General features: G+C 42.2%; 1 protein-coding gene across 5 annotated transcripts in view; it reads right to left on the reverse strand.

Moving 5' to 3' along the window:
- Nucleotides 1–21,963, reverse strand: part of ZNF536 (zinc finger protein 536) — a 448,938-nt gene that overhangs the window by 237,701 nt on the left and 189,274 nt on the right. For all 5 annotated transcript variants that reach the window (XM_083750421.1, XM_083750419.1, XM_083750420.1 and 2 more), the window contains one exon: nucleotides 2,666–4,837. In XM_083750421.1, the coding sequence (XP_083606547.1) occupies nucleotides 2,666–4,835 (2,170 nt within the window). In that variant the 5' untranslated portion in view covers nucleotides 4,836–4,837. Of the gene's footprint in view, nucleotides 1–2,665; nucleotides 4,838–21,963 lie in introns of those variants that run through there.

Raw genomic sequence — 21,963 nt, forward strand, 5'->3', positions numbered from 1 at the left:
GCCCCCAGAACACATGCCACACCCCTGCAGGAGGCGTGCCACGCCCTCGTGGGCAGCATACCATGCCCCCAGGGGCGCCAGCCACGCCCCTGCCTACTCTCCACCCCCGGTAGTGGAGCATGCAGCTTTGCCACTGCCCCCAAGCCTCTGAGGGTGGAATAACTACCAAGAGTGCCCCCTCTGCTGATTTCAGCACCCAAGAGGGTCCTGTACAGGCGGAAGAGGTCTTTCAGATATTTGGGGCCTAAGTCATTTGATCCTGCTTCTAGGACCAAATATTCCATTAGTACTTTTGTTTGGCAGAACAGGCAAAATCTGAAAGAGCTTGCTTGGTTTCATCATTCATAGTTTTGAGATCTACAAGCCAGGGCTGATGTGCTAACAGGCAGATTTCAAAAGTCCAGAAGACAAAAAACAAAATGGACCTCATGAAGAGGATTTCTCGCATTTTTGCACAGGTTGTCAAAAGCTTCCTATCTATGGCTTTCACAAGAAAGGTAGCAGCAGATTCGAAAATCGCTAAGGCGACTTGTTTTTCAGGTGATTATTCTAAAGCAAATGCTGCAAACATGCTGGCCAACCTTTGAGGAAATTGTTCGCAGTGAAGTGGCAGCAGCAAAAAGCACAAACTACTTTTTTATGCTTAGAATGTTGACAAGTTCAGCTTATGTAGAGAAGAAAATCTTTATGTTGTCCTATTGAATTTTCAATCCTCCTAAAACAATCCAAACAACTGAAACCAGCTCTCTCCTGCTTTCCTCATTTCCTACGCACACAGGATTTTCAAATGTGTTTCGCCACTAATAAATTGTAAATGAGGCTACAGTTCTAAGAGTAGTCAGTGTGTTTCATGGGTATTTAAACAACAGCATTAAGCACTATAGGAATCTGTGGAATGCAGAGGACAGATTTATGTGTCTTAAAGTGTTTCTTTACTGGTTTCTTATAAGCCAACCCCAAACCAGCACTTTCTTTCATATTAATCTGGCCTTAGAAACAGAGGATACTGGAGCATGACAAGAACAACAGAAATAAACTGGCATCTACTTAATAACTGTAACAGTGGATTGCCTTCAATACTAAAATATTTATCGAAACTAAGGGAGGGGGTGAGGCTGAAGAGAATTGCCTTCAACAGCCTGCTACCAGATCTTTAACAGTGGGCAATGTAATGCCTTAAGGTCTCTCAAACTGTCTTTCATTTTCTAGACTTAATGGCTGATTGCAGAAATCAATGTTGCCATTAGTAACAGAGTATTTGTTATGGCATGATTTCCTCTGTTGTTAGGCCTGCAGAATGATTACAATATTAGTGAGGTGCTTTTGTTATAAAGGGGCTGAAGATATAACTTTCAATTTACTATCCATTAGTTCAAGAGTCGAGAAATGAGAGATGAAGCCAGAAATCTTACCTTTCTTTTTTGCTTTGGAAAAAAAAAGAGTGCCAAGGAAGCTCAATATTGAAGATAGCTTCAATGAAATATTATTTTGCTTTCCTGTTTGGTACACAGCAGGTTGACATTAAACACAACAGAATATTTTTTTTAAAGAAGTCATTTCATCCTTACTCGTGTGTGTGTGTGTGTGTGTGTGTGTGTGTGTTTTCAGCTCATGAGTGTGCAGCCTGTGGACAGCCACAGGGCAGCAATAGGGGCACATATAACTTTTCATTCAACTCTACGTATGTCCCCAAACCGTGTGTATTCCTGGCCTCTGGCCTTAAACGTACACCACAATTAGTCACATAAATGAACCGTGTCCCGCCACTGAATATGGCCTTGTCAAAAGGCAGCAAGGGCAGGATTTCAGGAAAAGCTTAATGGAGAAGTGAATGGGAGTCAGCATGTAGCTATCTACAGGCTGAATGTCTCTACATTAAATAGATAGTATTGCATATATCCAAATTAGCATATTAATATACAAGCAAAACAACAAACATTGCGGCTTGGAAGCTGCACACATTGTATATAGCTAGAGCAATCCTACTGAACTTAACAGTGTGTGTATGATCAAGGTGCCTTGCAGGATCAGGTCAAAGGGAGCCTATTAAGTCCTGCATCTTGTTTACACAGTAGCCAACCAGATGCAGCAATAGGATGCCCACTGGCAGGATAATGGGCAACAGCACTTTCCCTACTCATCCACAACAATTGATATAACCGCCTCCAAATCTTGAGGCAGGACACAGCCATCATGACTAGTAGCCTCATCCTCAATGAGACAACAACATTTTCCAGAGCACGCAGTTTACAAACCCATTTGATCCCTTCTCAGACAAATGTTGCTAAGGGTTTATATTACCCTTTCACTTGAAAGTGGGAGCCTGTAAGGATGAGAACTTAGCAGTAATAGTGAAAAATGGAATAAAAAAAGGAAAGGATCTCTCTCATGGCTCTTCTCTGTTTTATGAAAGCAACCACCATTTTTCACCACTACCACATGTGGAAGAGCTAAGTACAGCATAAATGGAAGGTTGGGAAGTAGAATAATACAAGGACAATGCTTTGAATGAGTTGCAGGCTTTGAACATGATATCTTTTTAGCAATCTGATGGGAGGCATTGCTATCTTATTAGAATGTGCAGGCAAGGGAAAGCTTGGAAGAATTATATAAATTAGTCCAGATTGTGGGCAGGGCGGGGGGAGAAAGATTAAATTTGGCATACCTGAAGAAGAAGGTGAAGAAGGATGTGGGCTGTCTTCCTGGGCACTTCCTGTCTGAGAGAGGCCACCACCCATTCCACTTTCCTCAGTAATGTTGGAGGACCCAGGCGTTGTCGACCGGCTGACGGACTGAGACTCCTGGTCACTGCCTGACCCACGACGCTCTTCAATGCTCCCCTGAAGGATCTCTTCTTCCACCTTCCTGTCTCTCTTGTGGACTCTGGAATGAACGACGACTTGGTGGTATGTTCTGAAAACCCTGCCGCAGTCGGGGCACTCGGTTGGCTTCTCTTTCACATTGCTGTGGCTCTGCATGTTGAAATCGAGCCCTTGGTTCATGCCGTGAGACAGAAAATCTCTACTGCCTTCCAAAGGGTCTAGTTTGTTTGACAAGTCTCTCTGATTGCCCATTTTAGTGCTGTGAACCAAATCAGCAGGCATTTTCTGCTTGGAGCCATCTGCTCCTACTAACACATACTCCCGCTTCTCCTTATCAAACATAACGCCGGCGTTTGTCAAAGTGTCTTCGTGGCTTCGCTGGATCTGGTGCTCTTTAGACAGAAAGCCATGCTCCATGGCCATGCCTCTTGCCATCAGCTGCCAAGCCTGATAGCTGTTTACAGGATCCATCTCGGCTGCCTTGGCTGCAGCCTGAAGCCTTTCTATACAGCTGGATTTGAGAGGAGGCACAAGGTTAAGACAGCCCAACAAAGAATGCTTGTCCCCATCAGTGAGGCTATGGCCAATGCCAGCAATAGGGGACAGAAGCTTGCCCAGCATTTCCCTCTCTTTCATGGGCAAGTCCCCCTTGTTGTAAGTCTGATTCTGCTCACTTAGACCCGCTTTGTCAGGAGGAAGGAAGCCACTTTGCAAACAGGATAAGTACCTTGAGTACAAGTTGGCATGAGCTTCCTGTGACATGCTGCTGATGGACACAGGGACTTCTGAGTCATTGGGAGATTTGTTTTTCACAGACAGCTTGTTCAGGTGGACCTTCATGTGGTTCTTCAGGAACCAGGGCTCTTTAAAGCGCCTCCCGCAGATTTGGCAGCAGTGCTCAAATGAATCCTTGTGCTTCCTCATGTGGCCCTTAAGGAACCAGGCTTGGCTGAAGACTTGGCCACACACCTCGCACCGAAACTCATTCGCAGCCTGCTCTCCACTCCCATTGGAGCCCTGCCCCTGAGCCGATTCAGCAGTGATGTGTGCTTTCTCCACGTGGCTGATCAGCTCCTCTTCCTGCGACGCGGCAAAGTCGCACAAAGTGCACTTGTAAGGCTTGTGAAGGATCCTGATGTGCCTGTCAAGCTCCTCCCGCTTCTTAAACTTTCCTTTGCAAAAAGTGCACCTAAAACCAGCAGCGGTTGCCACCACTTCTTCCTGTACGCTGGCTGGCTTTGGAGAGGGAACAGGGTTGGAAATGTCGGGGGTGTTGTGATTAGTGGGCACAGACAGGTTGCAATTAGCCAGAGGCATAGGCTGAGAATGCGGATGTGCTTTGACGTCAGGCCGTGGTTGCAGGTGGCTGCTCTTCATCTGCTTGTCCCGCAGTATCGCCCTCTCTTCCAGCTCGTGCAAGAGCCTGTTTTCTTCTCGAACCCTCCCGCGGCCTTTGCCGAGGTTTCCGAGCTTGTGAGTGCGCAGGTGGATCTTCAAGTTTCCCTTCTGAGCCGCTCTGTGGTCGCAATAGGGACACTTGAATGGCTTCTCCCCCGTGTGGGTGCGCATGTGGAGTGACAGGATGCTGTTGAAACGGAAACGCTTCCCACATAGGGGACACGGGTATTTTCTGTTCTTCCTGGCATCGTCCTCTATATCACTCATCTGGGACATGATGCCTAAGTTTTGTCCGTTCAAGAACTGCTGCAAGTCGACCCGCCCATTCAGACTGGTATCAACCTCTCTGCTAAGCTGGTTGGCTAACAGGGCCATCTGACTGCTGATGGGCTGGTTTGCTAAGGACACGTGGCTCTTGTCTTCTATGAGCGTTGCTGTCTTTTCATCGGGGTTCTGCCTATTCTGAAGCTCTGGGAATGCATGGCTCAGCTGGGATGTGATCTGGTGGAGCTTCTGGCTCATTGAATACTGGCCATTGAGGATGGAGCTGTTGAGGTGGGCATCAGCTTCGGACACAGCTGAAGAAACGCCAAGGCACAAACTAGCTTCCTCCATCCCTGAAAAGATGAAGAAGGATTTTAGATTTAGACCTATGAAAAACTGGTTGCATTCAAAGTGCACCCAAACATATCAAAGAACTTCAATCAATGCCTCTATACATACATACCATATATATATATATATATATATATATATATATATATATATATATATGCGCAAGTGTATAGTGTACTATTGTGATTATGTTTCGGCTTAATTATACAGTGCCTTATCATCCTGCATACTTTTTGATTGCATGTATTAATTAGGATATTAAAATGAACACATCATCAGTTTGGATATCTAACTCTTAAATAAGTCAGGCTCAGCTTTCAACTTCGTTCAGCCCCTTCCCTGTGAAATGGCACCTGTTTACATTTTCCAGTCTATATAAGAGAGAAATGCTATGCATCTTGCTTGCTTCCCCTTTAAAAAAACAAAAATAGAAATCCATTTATAAAACTTTCAGTCCCATTAAGCATATTCAATAAATTCCACATTCTACAATGAGAAAGATGTTTTTATGATTTGACCAAGGGTGGGGAGGGGGGGAGATGGCATGATATTTACTGGTACACAATAAAACAAGATAATGTTTGGGGGGGGGAATAAAGTAAAGGACAAGCTTTCGAACAATAAAAAGGATTTTGCTTTAGTCAACAAAAAGTGCAGTAATATCTCATTAAGCTGATTAGTATGCGGCTTAGAAACAGTACTAGGTGCTGTAACACATGATTATAATCATAAAAATCCTTCAGTGTTTGCAAGTAAGCATTAACGAGGTATATTAAATTTTAAGGAGACTGCGACTAGCAGCTTTGCAAACCTCTGAGATTAAGATTTAACCCTTATGTTACAAAGCAATTGTTCCTCCATCATCTGAAAATGGTACCCATCTAAAGAGGCATAAATTACCTCCTTAATTTGTCACGCAGATCATTCAGATATTCATGGTTAGAAAAAAGTTGCTTGATTTTAGCTAACCGTCTTCATTTCGCAATTGGGGGAAAGAGGCGGTCTAAGGGACTCTGATTAGCTTTAAAAGAGCTCTCTTCTAGAACTCGATAAAACCCAATTAAAAGCCAGGGAAAGTGTCACAGGAAGCTTCAACAAGTTTAAGTATTTTTAATAACTTTCTCAATATACAGTAATGAGTACAAATGGTACCTACAAACTGTGTGCTGCAGAAAATTAGAACTCAAAGCTGTTTGTTAAACAGGAGCGCTCCGTGCTGGTCAGCATAATTGTCCCTAATAATAATCTTCTCTCCTTGCCATTTTCTCTCCTCCATTCAAGGAATGGGGGTGGGGGGGGATGCATCAATAAATACTCAATTTTAAAACTGTACGAACTGTTACTTCTGAGAAGCACTTAGAAATGGAACTTCTACAATCCAATGAAAACACACATTAAGATCTGCGCTCTAAATTCTTTCAGTCTTTCTGCACTATGAAAATGACAAAATTCCTTCATCATGAAAATAGGCCACTTAATCCTTCACATATTTCCAAATTTAAAACATTTTGGCTGTCCTACTTGATCCAGAGCAGGGGTTATAAAACTTTGTCAAAACAACCAGTAGTCTCTTAAGGGAAGGTACCTCTTTCTCTGCAGTGGCTCATGCAGCTTTTTGTCGTTTAACAGCCTTTAAACCTTATTTGGCACACCTGGGATCCCTTTGCGCTTTTTCTCATTGAAACACCAAATCTTGGGCCAGGAACCCAGAAGTTCCTAGTAGCCTGAGCCAGCATGGCCAAAAAGAAAGAATGATGGGAGCTGGAGTTCAATAGCATCTAGAGGGGCCACAGGTTTCCAACACCTGTCAAATATCTCTGCCCCCCACAAACCTCTTAAGCAATGTTTCCCACACAGCATTTCAAATTGCATGCTTATATTGCTGTACAGATCAGACAGAAAGCATGGGTGTCTTCCTCCAACGCCTGATTTGTTTCCTCATACCAACTTCGAATTCACCGAAGCTGTTGGTTTGGAAGGTGCAAAGGCTGCCAGAACTATATAACACACCTCAGCTTTCTGTTTTTTAACCCGATGGAAGCTGGTTTGAGGAAAAGCACATTGGACAAGAGCATTTCTCAAGAAGCTACAGGATACCTATGGGTGCAGCTTAACATCACAGACCCTTGGCTTCAAAAATCACCTGTAGGAGCATGATGGAGCCAAAGCAAGTGGAAATGTGTAAGAAGCCAAAGATGATTTATTCCCTTGCAATGGGAACGTTGTTGCATAACAGGGCTTTTGGTCTGAGACTAGTAAAGGTAAAGGTAAAGGTACCCCTGCCCATACGGGCCAGTCGTATCCGACTCTAGGGTTGTGCGCCCATCTCACTTAAGAGGCCAGGGGCCAGCGCTGTCCGCAGACACTTCCAGGTCACGTGGCCAGCATGACAAAGCTGCATGTGGTAAGCCAGCGCAGCACACAGAAACGCCGTTTACCTTCCCGCTGGTAAGCAGTCCCTATTTATCTACTTGCACCCGGGGGTGCTTTCGAACTGCTAGGTAGGCAGGCGCTGGGACCGAGCAACGGGAGTGCACCCCGCTGCGGGAATTCGAACCGCCGACCTGACGACTGGCAAGTCCTAGGCGCTGAGGTTTTACCCACAGCGCCACCCGCGTCCCTCTGAGACTAGAGCGACACTTAAAAACAACAACATTCTTGTAAGAAAGAATATTTGGATTTTTGCTAACTGGACTGTGAAACTTTTTTTTACAAGGCTGATTTGAGGTACAGGAACACTGGACTAATGCTTTGTTTTCCTGCTTTTTTAATGTCATTTACCTCTTCTGGTGGTGGACAGGGAAATATTAATACTTACATCTAATCACTGTCATGTAGAAGAAATCTCTAATGGTGAAAACCTATGCCAGGATCAGGACAACAAATCTGGAGGACACAAGGCAGCTTTTAACTTCTTTTTCTTAAACAGCAGCTCTGGATGGTGCCCAGAAAGCTATTTCTGGGACTTGGGGTGGTGGAGCTTCAAAAGCACTTTGCAATACAGCATGGACTGGGGTCTATGATTCAAATAAAACAAGGGCAAAAATCCCACTGGCTGTGCCTACACACTTGGACTTTTTTAAAAAAACAAAACAAAACAAACCCACATTGGATCCCAGCCTTAATATTCCAGAAGAATGAATGAATCATAATGCTTGCTGTGCTATATTGTGCATGTCCCGGCCTTGTTTGAAATACAACCATTTTTGCACCAAGGCATTTACTTGAAACCACCTACACCTCCTTATAACAATAGCAGTCTTACACTGGTCAGTTGCCCATTATTTTTAAAGTGAAGGGCATGCAAATTTAGGAGGGATGGGGGAGAAATAGGATTCAGTTCACATTTAATGGTGAACCTACCTTGTTTACACTCCCCCCCCCCCACACACACAAAAAGAGAACTAAAATGCAGTCATCCTTCAAGATTCACACTTCTCCAAATTTTCAAATGTAGTTCTCCAGCCAAGTAATGTGTACAAGGATGCATATACGTAGGTAAAGTATGCTTACAAATGCATGTACTAGTAAAAATAACAGTAAATATTGCATATTTCTTTTTAAAAAATTGTTTATCAAATTCAATATTATGATTAGAAGAAATGCACCCTAAAATGCTGGTGAATTTTCATGAGTATTTAATAAATAAGAATAAGAATATCACAAACTGATGTGGAAATTTGGAGAATTGAACTTAAGACTGGGAAAAGGAGCAAGGGGGAGAATCCCAAAATTTATTTTCCCATCCCTAATAAGCACCAAGGTCCATTTAATTGTTTTCACAGATGAAAACAGAGATCAGCTTGAAACCCTGAAGTTCTCATGTAAACGATGCTCTGACACCCATATTCAACTATTTTTCATTGCTGAAGGTTCTTATCCACCTGTTTTAAGCTGGTTTCATTTATTACGCAATAGCCTATTTTCCGCCAATTTAGAAGCCAAGAGAGTATTTGTTCTTTTCATTACAGTCATGCTAGAAAAATCTAATTGCCCTGCAATAGGTTATCAACAGTTCAAAATATATCCCGGCAACTACATGGTATGAAATTGCAGGCTGTGTACTCCATGATGTCTCAGCGTTCATCTGTATGCATATGCATTAGGGACAAGAGAGTTTTACGTGTCATTCTGATATTATATTCCTAAGTATATGTCCAACTTTACCAATCACCCTAAGAATGCTCAGCGTCTCCAAAAGGCAGAACATGGCAAGGGGTGGGGAATAGGAATTCACCAGGACCAATTACCAGAAATTAGAAAGATACCAGAAAATACCAGAAACTACTAGCTTTCCTTAGTAAACAGAGACAGTTGTAACATATATAATACACAATCAACAAACTGTAGCTGATCGGAAAACCTCATGCGGTCTGAAAAACAGGGCAGTGCCCTGTCATCATCTGTAAATGACACCCTTGCCCTTATATGCATGGAAATTTGCAACTGTTTTACTCAGTGTTTCCCTTCTCATAGAAGATCAAGGCCACTTGAATTTCTGAATACTCTGAGTAACTGCAGAATCACACCTTTTACCCTTTACATTTTACATTCAGCCAGTAGGAATGTTCTTGGGAGCAGAGATTATTTATCACCCATAGATGTTCAAGACCACTTTAGTCCTGAGTAACACTTGAATTGAGTATTATGGAGAAAGCCTTGTAGAATGGATGGCGAAATTTTGTTAAATAGGAGTCTTATTGTTGTAGCTGAGATGCAGCTTAACTAAGGTTGTTATGATGTGATAATATACTCCTGTTAAGAAATACAGAGCGCCAGACTCCTGAACCTTTTCAGGGTCATTAAGCAGCTGTAAACATTATTACAAAAATAAACCAGAGATTTCATGCTTACATTTTAGCCCAGAGCTGGGTGTGCTGAGCAAGTGCATTTTTTTTTATCTCTTACAATCAACGCTGGTGACATTTGGGCATCCAAACAAATTACATCACAAATATTACTGCACTGGTCAGGATACGGAATGGTTTATTTGCCAGATGATTAATAAATAAACAGTAGGGCGGTATGGTTGACCTATTCTTCGTTGACAGATATGTAGGCAATGCTAAAAGACATGGCTGAAATAGTTAAATCTTGGCAGAAGCAGGAAGGAGGGTCTATTCATCTTAACAGGATTATTAGACTCAATCAGCCGAAGCATAACTGACATTGCACTGGATTTTGATCTATTCTTTTGTTTTTCTTTCAATCCAGTCTACCTCTATGTGCAATAATTTGGTCAAGCATTGCTGGTTAATTTTTATTCACAAGTATCACTAAAATTAAGAATTAAATACTGCATGGGCAGTGATGTATTATATTGTAAATATATTAAATCCAGTTTTGGTAATATGAAAGGTTGAATAATGGGTACAACTTGTTGGGAGTAATGTAAAACTTCCAAGAGCTAGCTCCATCTGATCAACAGCATCATTAAATGAAAACATTTGACAAAAATGACGATTAAATTGTTTCCCCTTGATTTTTTTTGTTTGTTTAAGCAAAATTATTCATTAATTTCTATAGGAGTTCTTGTGTAAGACTTAATCATATTTTCCGGCATCGCCTATGATGTTATATTCAAGTGTGGTTAGTCTAGGGTGTCAGTTCATAACAAGCCAAAATTATTTATTGTTAAAAATAGTTTTAACCAAAATTAAAACAGATGCAACGAGCTGACAAGCCATGCAGTCAGTTTATTGCCAGTTTGCATATAACTCGACAACATCTCATTTACTTTTCCCTTTTTCACTGTATGCTTAGCTGAAAATAAGCAATGGATAATTGACATGGATGTTCAAAATTCTTCTAACTTTCAGAAATACCTATGTGTTTTTCTTTCTTTTTTAGATACCTTACCTGTTGGAATTATTTACAGACAGCCATTCTTGCTTAAAGCATACTAATCACAATGTAATCATAATATGACCACTAGAAGCCAAATGACAAACTTTGTAGAACAGTCAATGAATTGAAAAAGCAAAAGCTGGAGCCAGGTGCTGGAGGTGGGGCAGATTAGTGTTGCTCCCATGCCTTCTGAGGGTAGAGTGTCACTGCTGCTTCCTGGAAAGGGGTGGGGCAGGGCATGAGGAGCAAGACACTGTATGGACCTGGCGTCAGGAGCACTGGACTGGCTCTGCTGCCCCATCCTCAGTGTGTCTTGCTCCCTGCCCATTGCCCCTCTCCCTCGGAAACCAGCAGCAACGCTCAGTGTTCAGAAGGCAGGTGAGCAATGCCACCCTTTTCTGTGCACTACCGGAGCTACAGCATAATTTTGTTCAAACTATTAGATTTTTCTTGCATGTAAAACAGAATAATATAGAGTACTACATGGGGTTTTTTTGGTTTTTTACCAAGCAGTGAAAATTGTTTTAATGGCAAACATTTGATCCAATGGAATTATCTACCTCTCGGACAGGTACGTACTGTGCATGGGAAAGAACTTCTGACACCAACATCTGCAGCAACAGTGCTTGGTGGATTATGCCCAGTGCAGGCATATCAGAGAACACAATGCTTAAGGCGAGCAAATAATGACCCCATGTCATCTTGGGACTGCCACTGGCAATTGTAATAATTAAACTCCCAATCATTATAATTCCAGTTGTTATTATTATTGCAGAAAGTTTTAAAATTCCTTCCTTTCATTTCTACCTTAATTATATTAACCTTCAGTTGGTCTAGAAAATGGCTTGGGATAGGAGACTTTGGGGATGTGGAAAGGCAGGAGGTTTCCAGATTCTCCAAATAGTTCTGGGGGAGACAGGGTAGACAATGGGAGAACTTTCATCTCACCTGCAGCATTGGCAAAGAGGATGCAAAGAGCAGAGGTTTGCTCAAGTGTCTGCCTCCTAGACTGGGGAGAAAGTATGTGAGCTTCTTTCCTTTCTTGCAGAGCTTATTTATAGTAGCAATGGAATAGGCAAACTGTGTTAAATATAAACTATGGAACTTGCCCCTAAAGGAGGCAGTGATGGCCACCAACCTAGATTATTTGAAAACAGGACTGAGCATATTCATAGGGGATTAGATGGGCCATTGGCCTGATCCAGCAGGCTCTTCTGATGTTCTTATGTGTTGAGGGGAGTAATCTGAGGAAGAGGGTGTTGGAAGCTAAGACTTTGGAATGAAGTGCCCAGAAGAGAACTAAGCAGAAAGGCACTCTCAAACCATAGGCAAGAGATAAGAATTGAGAAGTGGCCTCTGTTGTAGAACTCTAGAATATTTCCTAAGATTTGTGCAAGGGCAGAAGTTTGTTCAAAGGTCACATGAAGTGCAAGGGAGTTTGGATGGAATCAGAAGAACAACAATAGTCAGTGTGGTGCACTCCAGATGTTACTGGGCTACAGCTCCCAACATCCTGGACTGCTGGCCCTGCTGGCTGGGGAGTAGCAGTCTAGTAGCATCTAGAGGGCACCATGTTGCCTACCCCGAGACAGATGGTGACAGGAGTTGAGACAGGAAGAGCAACATATTTAACCCCCTGCATAATCTGAAGGAGACTATTCTATAGTCTCCTCTTCTTTTAAAACATCATATGGCACAGACAAAAATGATAATATGCAATCATCCAGTGTGAATTTGTCTCAGCCAGGACTGTAGGATCAAGCTCTTTGCAACTCATGCATGCACAAAAAAAGAGATGAAAGCAGAAAGGGTTAAGCCCCTGCAAATCAATCTGCCTATATTTAAAAACAATTTAAATCTGCAAGCCTCCCCACTGCCACACTTATGTTGATCATTTCATTTCCATTTCATAGGGGCTTAAAATGTGATTCTGTGCAAAACTAAGTATAATGTGAAATGCACATATGCAACAAAGATCAAAAGCAGAATTGAGAGTGAAATATTCATACAAGGTAGCCCGGCGAGATTTTGTTCACAGGGGTACCTGTCAGGAGCATAAACTCAGAAAGAAATCATCAAATAAGTACACAACACTATTGCTAAAACTCCAGACATACAAATGGAGGGTGAGTTTTCTGAAATGCTGGACTGTGGCCAGCTTGTTGGCTCAACTGACTAATGCTTTGGCCTTTTCATCTCCTCCAGGTCTCAGTTCAGTTGCTCCGACTACTGGTTAGGTCAAATGCCTGTACCTGGTGCTGACATCCCTGGCATTCGTTTTAGAAGCAAAAGAGATGGGGGGGGGGGACACACAAAGTCCATAAGTTCCCTTTGACCTAAGCCGCTGAAACATCTGTTGGTTGAGTCATGAGCTGCTTGTTGGCCAAGCTTGACAGCGACGTTGCCTGTTGTGGATTATCTCTCTCAGTGGTAGGTGTCAGTGGAATAAATAGATGTGTTTCAAGGGAAAGAAAAGCTCTCTCATAAACAGAGGCTGTGTACTGCCATACATTTGAAGTGCACAACGTATCCTAAACAATCCTGGGAACTGTAGTTTGCAAAGGGTGTTGGAAATTGTTGCTTTGTGGAGGATAAAATACAGTTCCCATTACTATTATTCGGGGGGGGGGGGAGCCATATGCTTTAAATATGTGTTGTACACATAGGCTAGATTACTCTTATCAAATGAAAGTTTAAGGACCAATAACATGCACAGATGAAACCAATGATGAAAGTGCAGGTTGAATGGCTACATTGGTGGGCTTTTTTGGGGGGGTGGGATTACTTAATAAAATTTCTGTTCATTGTAAGTGTATTTAAATATTCTACAAAACTAAAAAGGAACAAAAACTTTGGCTTCCTGGAAAGCTTTTTATATTGAAGATTGCTTTTACAGTTTAGAAGATCTTGCAAGGCATGGTATTCAACTAAATTTTACTCCAAGTAGACCCACTGAAATTAACGGGGATAACTAAGTAATAAAATTTCATGGAAAACATTTTTAGCATCACTTTAAACTGATTAACTCCACTGAAGGTATATCTCAGCTTTGAAAACAAAAAGTGCTGCGTTTCAAGGCTGCTGGGAGAAGTCACAGCCTTCACAATAGAAGCCATATTTCAAAAGGTGGATGAATTGGCTTTAGTTATGCAATGATGAAAGAAGGGAAGCTTGTTCTTCATTGTTACTTTGCATTACCTTGAGCTGAATCTTCAGTTCCCGGACGAGATTACTGTCATTGAGTTGGACCCAATGCTTGTCCTACTCAGAGTAGACCCACTGAAGTTACTAGCCCACTAGGCTGCTTCACCCGTCAGGTATCATCTGGGGGCAGCCATTCCATCAGTCTGCCTCAGCAGGGACATAGGAAGCAGGGCTCCCTTCATCAGCTCTGCTGGAGGCCCAGTTACATTACGCACCACCTGCCCTTGAACTGTGCCAGCCAATCATTATAGGGACAACTGTTCAGAAATTGGTGCGTGAGTTTGATTTTGATCTTCCCTCCCTGCTCCTTTTCCCCTTGTGTGCTGTGTTTTTTATTTGTTTGTTTAGGTTGTACGCCTGCAGGTAGAGACTGCCTCTTGGTTTGATTGTTATATAAGCTGCTCTGGGAGCCTTTTTGGCTGAGCAGCCTGGTACAAATGCTATAAATAAAATAAAATAAAATAAAATAAATAAAGTACATTGTCTACTTTGAGTAAGTCTTAGTTGAATACAACCCAAAGACTCTATTCAGACCTCTGGATCAATTTGCAATGTCCAGACAAACAACAGCAGGTGTAACCCTCCTCCTTCCAGGAACCGCTTATCTACAGCTCTTGCACCCTCCTCTGAATGGGCTACAGAGCAGGGAAGACTTCATAGATAGATTGAGGAATGAAATGATTTTTATTGATATGTGCCCTGAGTGTTCTTGCACTGCTTATTTTTTAATAAATAAAAGCATAAACCATTTATATTTGAAACAGTAAATGTTCAGTCGTGCCCACTATGGAGCATCAGTGCATAACATTATTCAACCTAATAATTACATGAGCATTTCAGACATTTGGATAATCAGAATTCTATATAAATGGTTGTTCTTCTTATATCTAGTTATGGTGATTATGGGGCCACATAGAGGAATTAGAAGGAGAAAAGGATTCAGGGTTTGATTAAAAATGATCTTAATTTGATAATTCATGGGGAAGCTTCTATTTGTCTTGCTTTAGTCCCTACAAGCATTCATTATGGGAGAGAAATAGTCAGGGGAAATAGCTTTTCCCCCCTATTTATGCAGTGGACACAGGTGTCATGGATATATCAACTATTTGCCTAAAACCCAAAGACTTTCAAAGCTGTCTCAGTAAAGGAAGCAACCCTTAATTCATTTATGCATGCATCTGATTTGCCTCAGATTACATCAAGCACTGTGATGAGATATAACTTGACATACCCCAGTGAAATGTATAAATAAATACATGGCATGAACTTAAAGAAATAGTGTTCCTTTACAGATGTGACCGATTGCTCCTACACAATATGGACAGATCAGGGTGCACAATAGAACTGAGGTCTCAACACCGAGAGTCTGTGGACCACTGGAGGAATTCCATACATCTATTGCTTGTGGCTTTCCCCCATTTCTATGGTAACATAGTCAACCAATAGGGATGTTGGGGAGTTCCAATGAAACTGTAAGCTGCCATGTCACGTGCCCAGAACAGAAATAAATATAATCAGTATTCACTGTTGTTACTACATTCAGTCTGCAAACATTTTGTAATTGATTGCGCCGTCCTTCCATATTTGCACTGTGCTTCCTTTGCACTCAAATGAAAAGGGCAGAATAACATTATTGAAACCTGTGGTAATTCACCACAGTGGACAGCACACAAACAATGAATTTTGGCAGAAGACAAACTGCAGTGACACAGAAACAGAACTGTGTATAACAAATGCAGGGAGGAACAGAAAATGATGCCTTGTGAGAGCCAGTGTGGTGTAGTGGTTAAGAGTGGTAGTCTCGTAATCTGGGAAACCGGGTTCGCGTCTCCGCTCCTCCACATGCAGCTGCTGGGTGACCTTGGGCCAGTCACACTTCTTTGAAGTCTCTCAGCCCCACTCACCTCACAGAGTGTTTGTTGTGGGGGAGGAAGGGAAAGGAGAATGTTAGCCGCTTTGAGACTCCTTAAAGGGAGTGAAAGGCGGGATATCAAATCCAAACTCCTCCTCTTCTTTTTCTTCTTCTTCTTCATACATACATAAAGGTAAAGGTAAAGGTAAAGGTAAAGGAACCCCTGACCATTAGGTCCAGTCGTGACCGACTCTGGGGTTGTGGCGCTCATCTCACTTTATTGGCCGAGGGAGCTGGCGTACAGCTTCCGGGTCATGTGGCCAGCATGACTAAGAGCAGCGCACAGAAACGCCATTTACCTTCCCACCGGAGTGGTACCTATTTACCTACTTGCACTTTGACGTGCTTTCGAACTGCTAGGTTGGCAGGAGCAGGGACCAAGCAACGGGAGCTCACCCCGTCGCGGGGATCTGAACCGCCGACCTTCTGATTGGCAAGTCCTAGGCTCTGTGGTTTAACCCACAGCGTGTATTAAAGAAGAAAAATTGACTATAATTGTAACACAAAATACTTCCCTCTCACTAACATTAACAATCTGCCTCTCTTGGGTTAATGAAAATGTTAAGGTGGCCATAACAGAGTTTTCAGCTGTGCACCTAGGGATAGTCTCCTATATCCAGCATGGCACAAACAATAGCTGGTGCTCCTTGCACTACAATCAAATCACATCCCTGGATTCCAAAAACAGAGCCATTCGACCTGCTTGGAAACGTCCTCACAACAAAGAATCAAACTAAGTGTGATGTCAAAGTTCTCTGATCAAAACCTCCTCTTTCCACCCCTTCTATTCGTTTTCAGGAAGCCGCCAGCTGCCTTATACTTAAGTGTCACAGAATCATAGAATTGTATAGTTGGAAGGGGTTCTAGTCAAACCATTGGCCCATGTAGCTTAGTGCTGTCTAAACTGGCATTCAGAAATCTCTTTGGGATTTCTGGTGGGGGACACTCCCAGCATTATCCAGAGATTCCAGAGATTGAACCTCATACCTTCTGCATGCAAGGCAGGTGCTCTACCACTGGCTTACAGCCTTTCTCCAAGGTGGTTGTGGGGTGTCACTGCACTGGGGTGCTTCCACAAAACACAGTGTTTCCCCAATGGAAACTGATCCCTCCCTGAAGTTGCCATTAGTCCCATGGAAGTGGGATGGGGGACACATCATTTTTTCTCTAGCAAAACTAATAGGGAGGTTTGATAGTGGGGTAAGGCCTTCCGCCTTAATCATTTAAAGTCAGGAGATCTGATCATGGACACACCCACCCCATTGCGGTTGTTTTGGCCCCTACCTGCAAGAAAGGGCCATAGCTCAGTGGTGGAGCATCTGTCTTGCAAGAATAAGGTCCCAGGTTCAGTCTTTGGCATCTCCAGATAGGGCTGGGAGAGACTCTTGCCTGGGAGAGACTCACAGCTGCTGCCAGTCAGTTGGATTGACCAATGGTCTGACTCAGTATCAGGTCGTTTCCCATGTACCTATGAGTTGATCTGACAAGTGCAGAGCACTGAACATCTGCCTTGACCCTCAGAGATGTGTGCAGAGGGTAGAATTTATCTCTCTTCAATGGAAAAGGAAGGACCCTGGGGAGGCCCCTCTTTTCCAGCATCAGATGAAAGGGCAAACAACTTTCCTTCCCACAAAACCATTCATGATTTGCACCTGATTTCCTGATGCGTTTTCTTTGCATAGAGATTATTTTCAGAAATGAGTCAGTTAACACTTCTGAGGTTCAAAGCTGGTCCCACTGAGAAAACAGAAGTTTTCAGAGGCAGAAGGAGTAGAAGAGGGAGGTGCTAAGAGCCGAGCTGATGGGATGTAGGTGGATCAAGGGAGGAGGAGAAAGGGGAATGTAGGCTTGAGCAGCAATGTCGATCTTTCCCTTTTTTCTTTAATCTTCAAAAGACAAAACCCAACAATCACCCCTTTGCAGAGCTCAGCGAAGGGAGAATATTGCCGTCAGTACAGATTTGCAAGAGATTTCTTAATTTTTACGATGGAAAACTGACAGAAGATACCGATCTCCTTCACCACAACACACTGTCTGGGCCTAGGCAAACCTCTGCTTAAATCATCTACCACCACGGTTGTGTTTATTAACTGAGTGTGATCTGGAGACAGAAGAGTGAAGCTCTCAACTAGTAGCTTTAAAACCACCACTATATCTTGCCAAGCCTTCATATGGAGATAAGTGGTATGGTCTTCCCACAATGCAGTTTACCTTCACCAAGCACAGCAAAGTTGTGGCATTGATCCTGCAAGATCAATCTATAACTTAGTTTTTAACTCTGGGATTCTTTACTCAGTTGGTTAAGGTTGCCATATTTCAAAAAGTGAAAATCTGGATCTCCTTGCAGAGATCAGAACTTTCCCGGAGGACTGGGACCATGCTTCAAAACGGCAAGCCACACCCTATGTGCATTTCTGAATGAATGCTTGGCTGGCAAGTATTACATAAATGTAATATTAGTAGTAGCATTAAATATAATCATCATCATCATCACCTCTATGAATTGCCAATTTCTTAAGCTTCAGTCATAGATTCATGGCATTTTAGAGTTGGAAAGTACACCAAGGGTCATCTATTCCAACCCCCTGCAATACAGGCATCACCATGTTAAAGAATCCCTGCCAGATGCCTACCCAACCTCTGCTTAAAAACCTCCAGTGAAGGAGAGTTCAGCACCTTCCAAGGGAGTCCATTCCAATGTCAAACAGCTCTTACTGTCAGAAAGTTCTTCCTAATGTTAAGGTGGAATCTCCTTTCTTGTAATTTGAAACAATTGGCTTAGGGGTCCTACCCTCTTCCATGTGACAGCCCTTCAGATATTTGACAATGGCTATCATATCACCTCTCAGTCTTCTCTTCTTTGGAAAATGCACCATATGGTTCCTTCTATCTGCACTCCTCCCAGTGTTCATTTCTCCTTTGGTTACTGCTATGGATACATGACTTGACTACCTATCTCCAGGCACTGGGGTCGTCTGCAAGGGATTCCCACATGGCAGCCTTCATGTCACATGTAACACAGAGTTGGTCTGCCTACCAACCAAGCATCAGAAGCCAGCTTCTCATAGAGCTCCTGCCCTCTTTCATTCTGTGGACATGACCAAGCCAGTGTAGACGGAAATGTGAAAATGCTAGGAATATGGGCTTGAGAGAGCACATCTTTGTTTGGAATTCTGTCCTGCCACTTGATACCCAAAATCCTCCTGACACAGTGCATGCCAAAGGCATTGGGGGTGTTGCTCTTGATGGTTGTAATCTGCCCACAACTCACTTCCATAAAGCAGCATGCTCAACACACAAACCTGGTAGATCTTCATCTTGGTATTGGACATTAGCATCACATTCGCCCACACCCTTTTGGAGAGGTGAGCCATTGCCATAGCTGCATTGCCAATAGGCTTGTCCAGCTCAGCATCAATGGAGAGATTGCTAGTTATGATGGAACCCAGATAAACAAAATTGTCTACCACCTCAAGTGTGTGGTCACCAATGCTGATCTGTGGAGTGCTGGTGACATCCTGACCCAAGACGTTGGTCTTCGTCGTGCTTATAGTAAGGCTGAACCCCTGCAGGCTTGGGCAAAATAGTTGATGAGTCTCTGTAGAGCTTCCTCAGAGTGTGCTGTCAAGGCTGAGTCATCTGTAAACAACATCTCATGGATAAGGATCCACCACATATTAGTCTTGGCACAGAGACATGCCAGGTTGTACGGACCCCTGTTGCTCCTTGTATGCATGTATATCTTCAGTTGAGCTGAAGGCGTATGAGAAAAACATGGAGCAGAATATGCCAAAGAGGGTTGGGGCAAAAACACAGCCCTGTTTTACACCACTCTTTATTTAGAATAATCGTTGAAGTCCTTTATCATTGAATAGGAAGTAGGATTAAAGACAATGAGTGTGATGTTTTGTCTCACTTCAAAGAGGCAATCTACGGCCTGATCCAGACATTACTCTGGAATGTTATTTTTCCAACTGTTGCCTCCACACCCACAAGCAATGGAACACAAGTGGTAAAAGTTTATTGAGTGCAGTCTTGCAGTAACCTCTATAAACATTCCAGGTAAGTTTCATTGAAAAGATCAACAATCCCTAGTTCCATTGCTCACATGAATGGAAATGCAACTATGAAAAACAGCTCAGTAAGATGGGAACCCTCAGCTTACTTCATTCTGTAGCATTCATGCTGACAAATGGTTTCAATACCTCTCAACATTGTCAAGCGTCATGCCACATATGGTAGTGCATTAAAATATCACTTTAACTGCATTTAAATTTATCCTCTCTCTATATGTCACCAACTGATGCTACACAAGCCAGATACTTTGATGGGAACTGAAAAAGTACATTCAAGACATATTTGGCAAGATGAATTTCTCATTCTGCAATGCCAAATTATCCAAGAATTTTACAAGTCAGTACTATCAAGCTGGCAACCACCCTTCCAGCTTTCAGCTAGGAGGAACATAAAACATACATTCTTTCATAACTTCAGACCTTTGGCTTTTATATTTCATTTTATGGAGAATATGTCAGGCTTTCAAAAGGCGCCCTTGTACCTGCTTGCCCATTTTCACAGAATGATGCAGAGGGACAAGTATCTAAAAATATTGGAAGACTTAAAAATTATGGTCACTTGGAATAATCAGAGCTATTCATTTATAACCCTGGATTATGAAAATGCCTGTATTGTAGGCCCTTCACCAAAGAGCAAACTCTTTGACTTCAGTCACAGTACCTATTCATACGATTGCAATAGCTTTAGCATGTTGTAAAGCAAGTAGATCAATTTTCAGCTCACTATTTAAGGGAAATACACCTTTTCGTCTTTTGTATAAATTCCATATTCCAGCTATCCACTATAAAAAATAATGAACATAATCATTGCAAATGTACAGCTCTGCATCTGAACACAATACTTGCAATAATATAATAATAATGAGCATAATCGCTGTAAAGTGTGCAGTCTTCCACTGTCATAAAATCCTTTCAAATCTTTTTAACTGGGATATTCACCTAATTCACAGTGCAATCATATACACATCTACTCTGAAGTAAACCCTACTGAGTGCACTGTGACAATCCCAGGTGTGTGTGCACACAACTTAAACTGTCAGAGATGCAGGGCTGAAACCACATGTCAAACAAACCACACAAGTCTTGAATTCTCTTTTAAAAAGTTAATTTTATCAATGTTGTGATAAATTACATCTTCTCAATGCAATCTAATAAAAACACCGCATTTCTCTTCTTCCATTTCTTTGCAGTATTTATTTTTGCAGCTGCTATTAAGTTGACCACCACCTTCAAGTCATTTTCAGGAATTGTGATTTTTAAGAATCCTAAAAATATTGCCTTGGGATCATAATGTATAAGGCAGCCTACTATTTCTGTGATGGTATCGTACATGGCGAGACACTGTGTTTTGCTTTGGACAACAACTTCCATCAGCCCCAGTCAGCTGATAGGAGTTATTGTTCAAAACTTTTGGAGGGCACCTGGCTAAGATAGGAGAAAGTATTTGTGTGATGAGCTACAATAGTTTATATCTGCATATATCTGCTTCTGTGGACGTGTCAAGAAAATGCTACACAAGATGGTGGAAATAGCTTAGGGTTGTACCTGCTCATAGTCCTGGGTTCATTCTAGAACAAATCTATGTCTACAGACAAACATCTTACATTAATAACACACACATATATTGCACTTTCGGTATGTTTGGGGAGATGCAAATAATATGCATGCCTAAACTATGCACTTGAGAACACAATGCTCAATAAAGCCCTCACAGTTAAGAGGCAACGTTTTTCAGGCTTTGACAGAAGACCTTATAAGGAACCATCATATAAACTACTAATGTTCTTCCCAAAACCTGTTAACAGGGGAACATGTTCTCAATGTAGACCCCTCCCCAATTCTGAGAGTGTTTAACATCTTCAGTTTCCAAAACAGATAGCAAAGGACAGAAGACAGTTGCTAGCAATGAAGAAAACAAAATAAAGTAATCCCCACAGACGTCGTTTTGCCATAGCATTTTTAAATTCCTAGTTCCTACATTACTTAACAAGCTTTAATAATAAAGGAGGGTGTTGTCCTATTACATGTTTAGGTTTTGTCTGATGAAGAAAAATAACAGGCTGCCATAAGAATTAGAGCATTTGAATTA

This window comes from Podarcis gaigeae (assembly GCF_964106915.1).
Source record: "Podarcis gaigeae genome assembly, chromosome: 8".
In the NCBI taxonomy this organism is placed as follows: Eukaryota; Metazoa; Chordata; class Lepidosauria; order Squamata; family Lacertidae; genus Podarcis; species Podarcis gaigeae.